An 8,293-nucleotide genomic window follows, 5' to 3' on the forward strand; every position below is an offset into this window, starting at 1 on the left:
TTCTGCTTTGTGGTTTGTGTGTAAAATGCCTGACTAGAATTATACAGACAGCAGTGAAGTGCATCTAATGAACAAATGACTTTCTAAAATCAATATAACTTACTCTTTAGTGATTGCTGGGGAAAATTGGGTAATTTTACAGTTGCTAACACTAAATAAATAATAAATTTTAATAAAAAGAAAAATGAGATTCAGTTGTGTTTTCATTTTCGAGGCTGTGGTTTGTAGTACTATTGAACTGTATTGTGTTCAGTATGTTTCTATTATTTTGACAGCCCCATTTTAGTCAGTGGGATAGGCTAAATAAAAGACATACTTTTGATTCAATACAATTTAACATCACCACAAACTGCATACTCCAGAATGATCAGACAACTGAATCACCACCTCTCTGATGCTTTTTCAACATAAACTAATCATTGTAACAGTCATGAAGAAGATCTAGTGCAGGACTGTTACAACCCGAATTCCAGAAAAGTTGGGATGTTCTTTAAATTTGAACAAAATGAAAACTAAAAGACTTTTAAATCACATGAGCCAATATTTTATTCACAACAGAACATAAATAACAAATGTTTGAACTGAGAAATATTACAATTTTATGCACAAAATGAGCTCATTTCAAATTTGATGCTTGCTACAGGTCTCAAAATAGTTGGGACAGGGGCGTGTTTACCATGGTGTAGCATCACTTCTTCTTTTCAGAACAGTTTGAAGATGTCTGGGCATCGAAGTTATGACTTTCTGGAGTTTTGGTGTTGGAATTCAGTCCCATTCTTGCCTGATATAGGTTTCCAGCTGCTGAAGAGTTTGCGGGCGTCTTTGACATATTTTTCTTTTAATGAAGAGCCAAATGTTCTCTATAGGTGAAAGATCTGGACTGCAGGCAGGCCAATTCAGCACCCGGACTCTTCTCTGACAAAGCTATGCTGTTGTAATAGCTGCAGTACGTGGTTTTGCATTGTCCTGCTGTAATACACAAGGCCTTCCCTGAAATGGACGTCGTCTGGAGGGGAGCATATGTTGCTCTAAAACCTGCCTTTTGGCATTCATAGTTCCTTCCAAAACATGCAAGCTGCCCATACCGTATGCACTTATGCACCCTCATACCATCAGAGATGCTGGCTTTTGAACTCTCCTTTGAACTCCTCTTTAGCCCGGAGGATGCAGCGTCCGTGATTACCCACAAGAATGTAAAATTTGGACTCGTCTGACCATAGAACACTTTTCCACTTTGAAACAGTCCATTTCAAATGCGTCTTGGCCCACAGGACACGGTGTTAAAATATGGCTTCCTTTTTGCATGATAGAGCTTTAGTTGGCATCTGCAGATGACACAGCGGATTGTGTTAACCCACAGTGGTTTCTGGAAGTATTCCTGGGCCCATTTAGTAATGTCAGTGACACAATCATGCCGATGATTGATGCAGTGTTGTCTGATGGTCCGAAGACCACGGGCATCCAATAAAGGTCTTCGGCCTAGTCCCTTACGCACAGAGACATCTCCAGTTTCTCTGAATCTTTTGATGATGTTATGCACTGTAGATGATGAGAGTTGCAAAGCCTTTGCTATTTGACGTTGAGGAACATTGTTTTTGAATTATTTGACAATCTTTTTACGCACTCTCACAGATTGGAGAGCCTCTGCCCATCTTTACTTCTGAGAGACTGCCTCTCTAAGACATCCCTTTTTTAGCTAATCATGTTACAGACCTGATAACTTAATTACTTGCTAGATGGTGTCCCAGCTGAATCTTTTTGAACCTTCTTGCTTTTTCAGCCATTTGTTGCCCCCGTGCCAACTTTTTTGGGACCTGTGGCAGGCATCAAATATGAAATGAGCTTGTTTAGTGGATGAAGGTGTACAATTTCCCAGTTTGAACATTTGTTACATTATTTATGTTCTGTTGTGAATAAAATATTGGCTCATGTGATGTGAAAGTCTTTTAGTTTTCATTTTGTTTAAATTTAAAGAACGTCCCAACTTTTCTGGAATTCGGGTTGTATTTTAGAATGCATTAGTGTTCATTAGTGTACCTAATGTACTGGCCAGAGATGTATACACATGCTAGGAAAACAGTATATATGACCATGTGCAATCTGTATACAATAAATACAGATATGCCAAGTATCTCTGATCAATTGAAAAAATTATGTCGCTATTAAAAATGCCATTAATAACCCACCATATACAATTTATTAGAGACACTACACTGCAAGCACTACTAATTGATAATACCTAATACCTTTCTGCTCACATTAATTGTTAATGTGTGCTGTCCAGCAGTTACTTGAGGAGGAAGACAGAGAGGAAGAGGCCAGCTTTATTACTATCAATATCCCTGCACAGACTCTGATAGAAAGAATTTGTTGCTTCTGTCCAGACATTGGGAGATAATTCTACTCTTCATTCACAATTTTCTGGTAAATACATTTGCAGAAAATTACTGTTTTGACTCTTGACTTAACATATTTGACAGAGTGAGCCCCACCATCACTGATCTAGAGCCTGTTATTTGTCTGGCCGTCTGGACTCTGGGCAGGTTGTGCGCTTGCGCACATCGCAGTTTGTCTGCGTGTCATGTTGAACGCTTAAAACTGGGTAGTCAACATGTCCACCTCTGCAGCTCAACAAAACAATAACGAGGAACCCGGGCTTCACGGTACGTGCTATCCCTGGCTTTTCTGTGCTATATATATATAATACTTCTTTATATTTACTTCACGAATGCGTGTTTTCACAAGAACATTATTCTAAAGGAGGCTTTATTGTAAAAGTTACATACATAGAATTTCCTCGTCTTCTAGGAGGGGTGGAGGCTGATGTTGTTTGACGTAACTGCGCGGCAGCCAATCGCGTTGTGGGAAATGTTTGATTGATGCGCCGGTAACCAATCACATACAAGGGTCGGCAGTGGGCGGGCGCTAGCCCAAATGAAAACAAGTTTGGGGACAATAGACGATATATGTTGGTTCTATTTGTCGTTTTTTATTTATGATAATTGGCTGTGTCACTCTAACTCTGTGTGGGCGAGTTGCTTCTTTACTAAACAGGCCAATGTTTCAGTAATTAAATGTCATTTAAAAAGACACAAATGCTCGGATGTTTTCCTAAGTGTCTTCAAATAGACAGCTTCTAAAAGACATTTAAATCGGTTAAAGGTTATGTGATTCGATAAACAGTCTAGTTAAGTGCCCGAACATTAGCTCCGACGGAAACGTGGGACGCGTTTCGCTTCATGTGTGACAACATCACAGCTGGAACAGCGACATGTCTGGGCAAATTGTCTCACCCTGGACTACACAGTTATGCAAGACCTTACACTAGAGCACCAGTGTTGACCTATTAATGCGCAATCGGAAAGACAGAATCGTATTTTATTTTGAGCTATCCCAAAGATGAAGAAGGGCGTCTCATGTTAGTCACAAGGTTGACATTCTGTGTTCATCCAAGCCCGCAAGCATTAGAAGATTACATAACTCCCTCCCATCTAGAAAAAAAAAGTGCAAGCTGTTTGTGGGGCAGTGGCACAGAGAAATGCATGATATCATGAATGCAGTGCACAGGCTGTTCATTTGAATGCACAGAGTGAGTGGTGCAGGAAATGTAGGTCAGCTGTTTCCATTTAAAAGAGGACAGAAGTGTATTTCTGTGTGGGATACACTTTAAAACACATCAAGGGTCGTTTCCATTTGTTTCCATTGTTTTTTTGTTTTTTTTTTTAAGGCTCCTGGGTAGAGCTGGAGCTGAATGGGAATACAGGGGCCCAGGGCAGGCAGCCTGACCTGCCAATGACACCCGCTGCAGACCAAATAAACGCAAATGCTGGCATGAGTCATACTCTGGTCACTTTGGAAATGGTGCCTGAAAGTGACGAAACCCTGATCGGAGGACTAGAGCATGTGCCATCATCCTCCTCTATCCACAATGGAGACATGGAAAAAATCCTCTTGGATGCACAGCATGAATCCAGCCCAAGCAACTCCTCCTGTGATAGGTAGGAATAATGGTCATTATTCATTATTGAGCAGGCAAGTAAAACAGATATTTTTAAATCTCATTCTATTGATCCAGTCCTCACAGGCCACCAAGTCCAGAGCAGGATGAGGGTCAGATAACATTTGATGTTGAGATGCCAAGCCCAAGAGCTAGTTCGGTAAAACATTATATTTATTTCTAAAGTTTTAAGCCCTTACAAGTTTCTCCATTCATCTAATTGACTTTACTTTGACTTTTGCAGTCAGAGGAAGATGGTCTAGAGAAGGACAGAGAGGAAGACATCTTGATGAACAAAGAAGTAGAATGGGCCCCCGACTGGTCCAGCAGACCCGAAAACATTCCACCAAAGTAATTCGACTGTCATTTACTGATCGCAGCACGTCTTAATATCATCATCGGTTATGTTGTGAAACATGTTTGCATTCATTTCGTTAACTCTTCTGCTCAGGGAGTTCCACTTCAGGCACCCCCGACGTTCAGTATCTCTTAGTATGAGGAAGAGTGGAGTCATGAAGGATGGCGGCATCTTCTCTGCTGAATTCCTCAAAGTGTTCATCCCTTCCTTGCTCATCTCACACATCCTGGCGCTTGGCCTCGGGTAAGTCCCAGTTCCCTCAGTTATGTCTTGCAGAGCATTGCATTGTGTCCCCTGGCGTAAAAATGGCATCAATCGTTCTTGTAAGCTTGCATAAATTTTCTACTTCGTTGACTCACGTCCCACGGGAAGGGACTGTGTCTCTGTTAATTTATAAGTGCTCCTCATGGTTTCTTAAGATGACTTCTGCTTTATAAAACACTGAAAAAGATGCACATGCTCACAGGAATAAAGGAAGAACCGCACACTGTATATAAAGATAGACAAACTGTCCATGATGTCACCCATAGGATTTGTAAACTCTGTGTTATGGCTCAGCTGAGTGGTGCTGGGGCGTGCGGGTGACACTGAGGCAGACAGTAAGGCCATGGATGCTGGGATGACACTTACCTGTCTCTTAAAGCGGCCGTGCCCTTAAGTGTAACTTTAAACCCTAATGCAACAGAAATTTGTTATTTATATAAAAACACCCACGTACAGTTGTGAAGAATGAGGAAATTATGTATAGTAACCAAAACTGATTTTGTACCAGACTGTAAACATGTTTAGTTCTGCTTTAAAGTTGGCCACTCTCATATGTAGTTCTACACAGATTGACTTGCTTGTTGGAGTCAGCCTTTCATTGTTTCCAAAGTGTTTGTCTACATTTTCTCCCCTTTTCACCAACTGGTTTAATTTCATGCATTTTCTTGATATTTTTTTTCCTAGGGTGTATATTGGGAAGAGAATTGCCACAGCCTCCGCCAGCTCTTACTGAATCAAAAATGAAGCAGTGCCTGGATGTTCTCCTGTCTCCAAGTCTCTCAGCCTTCCTATTGTAGTCAAGCTCTGTCTCTGCATCTATTGTATGCCCACATTTCCTGTCCAGTCAGCATTAAATTAGATCACAACACATAGATGTAGTTAGACACATTACGTAATGTGGTTGCACTCCGTCATATGATGACACAGGGAAACATCGCACACGCAGTTGTCACCGATCCAAGTCCAGTAGATACAAGATATGTGAATTTGATGTCAGGTGGCTTCAGGGTTGAAGTTTCTTTTTATTTTGTTTTGATGTCGTGTCATAAGAAATCTGGCCTTCTCCCAAGCTGCATCTCTCCTCTGGTGTCCTAGGAGGCAGAGTTTATGAACCAGTAATCTGTGCTATAGTTGCAATAAAAGCTGAATTTGATTGGCTGTGGGAACAGAAGGGACTTTTATCGCCTTAATTTAGTGAACTCAACATTCAAGGTGCAGTGAAATGAGGGCCGGGGACAAATGATGCTGCACAGTGGGATCAATTTTTTTAAATTTTGCACAGTTTTGAGAATAGAACTTGCATCTTGAGAGTTTCGTTTAAAAGCTTTGTTTTCTTTTCGAGGTTGAAAAGCTTAAACATTTATCTAGTATGTAGCTCCAGACTTTTAGTGAGATTGTTGGAAGTATATTATAATACCAGAAAGCATTATGCCAGGCCATATGCTATCTTTATTTCTTCTTGCCTACATATCTTTAACACATAATATAGAAGCAATGGCAAAGTGCCAAATTTTTATCATTCACCACTGCACATTGGTGATTTATCTTAGACTGTTTTATTTTTTCAATGTTTAGGTATTTAAAGATGTAGATGTGAAAAATAACTTAAGCTGTGATCTGCCCCATGTAACAGACACCTGTCGACATTGTATAATTTGTATACATTGATAAGGATGCATATTATACCTTATGCATTGTGGCAGTGTAAGTAATGTATTTTTGCTGTTGTTTAATTGCTGAAGCTTCAGTGGCAGACACCACCACCACAGAGGATATTTCTAGGGGCCTCGTTTAAGAGTGTTATCTGACTTTTATCTAGATTTCACTGTACGATAATTTCACACGACATGATTCAATAAATAGCGTACGGTGTCTGTGGAACTTGCAGAAAAATGATTTCCTGATGAAAATGCATGCATCTCTGTATATTGATGCCGGCTGGAAGGTTCTTCGGTCGGTCTTTGTAAACTGATGACATTTTAATGATGTGAAAAATCATTGAAGATAATGTACAATATTGGCAGTATTGGTCTGAAGGCACTCTAGGCTTTAAAGCATTGTGTAACTCATACTAACTCATAAACTGTACATGTCATCATAACAGGCTTATGTACAGTTGATCCGTGTGCAATACAGAGCGTTTTGGAATTTGAATAAAGTTTGTACTGTATACAGTGGCTGATATATAAATACAAAGAGATTAGATGGAGCTCTATAGTAACCTAACATTATTTACATGATAACTAATAAAAGGCACATATCATCATTATGGGCTTCTGATGATTTGAATAGACTTTGTACTGATTACAGTTGTCTATGGAAGTTAATTTACATGTTATTAATGTCTAACAAAGAAAGTGAATGTGTGTTTGTCTAGATGGGGTTTTAAACTATAAATCAGTCTTTACAACACTTCTTGGGCAACCACATGTATACAACAAATTTGTTGCTTGCAATGCTGGTTGTTGCATGTTAATAGCTAAATATGTGTGCCTTTTTAAAATACTATTTCATATTTCTAGTGCTTTGTGGACGCAGGCCTTCTTTTGTAACATTTGCTTGGGCCACACAAACATCAAAGCATCTCTGATCTTTGTACACAGCCCTTTCTAAACTCATAATTTTGTAATTTAGAAGATCGTAATGAAGACATAAAGGCGCAGAGGCAATCCTGGGTTCTGGGGTCCTCACGCAATACGTATGCAATCCCAAATTATTAAAATATGTCATATTGTCGCTACACTACGTAGGATCTTCATAGGTTTAAAAGCATCTATGGTTGTCATTGCAAAATACGCCATAATGTGGGGCCCACTTTTGTTTTCTTCACAGGGCTTGAATGATTGCTTGGGACCACAGTTTACCTCTTTAAGAGAGCAACATACAGTGGCTGTAATTCTAAGTTTTTTTCAAATTTTTCTAATGTGCATGTGGGTGGCATATTTTAATCCGTTGTATTCCATCAGATGGGCTAGACTAGTTGACTGCGTTGACAGTATTGTTGTCACTTGTTCCCCTACCTGAGACACCAAACATTGCTTACTTATAGGCAGCACTGTCGAGCATTTTGCCAGACTTCATTCTATCAATGCATGGACCTAGGAGTGTGATGGGCATCGCTTCGCAAACATGATTTTAAAACGTGACATTTCTTGCAGAGAAGTTTGATCCATGCTAAACGAAATGCCAGAATAACTATAAGTGCAAGATATTTCACACAATGTGGACCCAGAGCTTAATTGTTATACTATTTACTGTGTAATATAGCACACTTTGATCATCACTCATCATGGATGGGTTAGGTTAATTGTGAATATGTTAAGGAATGTAATTAATTTATTCCCTAAGAACCTGTTGAACCAAGCCCCAAATTTCATGTAACCTATTTCACCCAAACTGATTTTTTATTTTTTTTCCCCCACATCAAATGAGAAACATGGAGCAGAGGATGAGCAGGGCGGGGCAGTGCGCATGCGCGATTCCTCTTTGTGGCCCTTCTCATCTTGGTGCTCGTCTGGTCTTCAGGGACCTTTTCTGACAGTAAATTCAAGAGTAGGACAGTTGGGCAAATATATTACCCTTTGATTTTGGTTCATTGCTGAGCTGCAGTGTGCGACCTTAGCTTACTATCGGCAGAAATCGTTTAAACCCGGGGCGTCGACTGGTCAACAAGC

General features: G+C 39.9%; 1 protein-coding gene across 1 annotated transcript; it reads left to right on the forward strand.

Moving 5' to 3' along the window:
* Window positions 1–2,530: 2,530 nt before the first annotated feature.
* On the forward strand, window positions 2,531–6,789 carry bnip3la (BCL2 interacting protein 3 like a). The gene is made up of 6 exons (XM_084552423.1): window positions 2,531–2,663; window positions 3,728–3,998; window positions 4,076–4,157; window positions 4,242–4,348; window positions 4,449–4,598; window positions 5,304–6,789. Exons 1-6 carry the CDS (start codon window positions 2,612–2,614, stop codon window positions 5,350–5,352), a joined length of 711 nt encoding a protein of 236 aa, XP_084408549.1. The 5' UTR covers window positions 2,531–2,611; the 3' UTR covers window positions 5,353–6,789.
* Window positions 6,790–8,293: the final 1,504 nt, after the last annotated feature.

The sequence above is a fragment of the Chelon labrosus genome, assembly GCF_963514085.1.
Source record: "Chelon labrosus genome assembly, chromosome: 9".
Lineage (NCBI taxonomy): Eukaryota > Metazoa > Chordata > Actinopteri > Mugiliformes > Mugilidae > Chelon > Chelon labrosus.

Coding starts and splice junctions, on each gene's coding strand:
- bnip3la (XM_084552423.1), top strand. CDS start 2,612: ATGTCCACCTCTGCAGCTCAACAAAACAATAACGAGGAACCCGGGCTT. Junction 2,664..3,727: donor CGAGGAACCCGGGCTTCACG/GTACGTGCTATC, acceptor TTTTTTTTTAAG/GCTCCTGGGTAGAGCTGGAG. Junction 4,349..4,448: donor CCCGAAAACATTCCACCAAA/GTAATTCGACTG, acceptor TCTTCTGCTCAG/GGAGTTCCACTTCAGGCACC.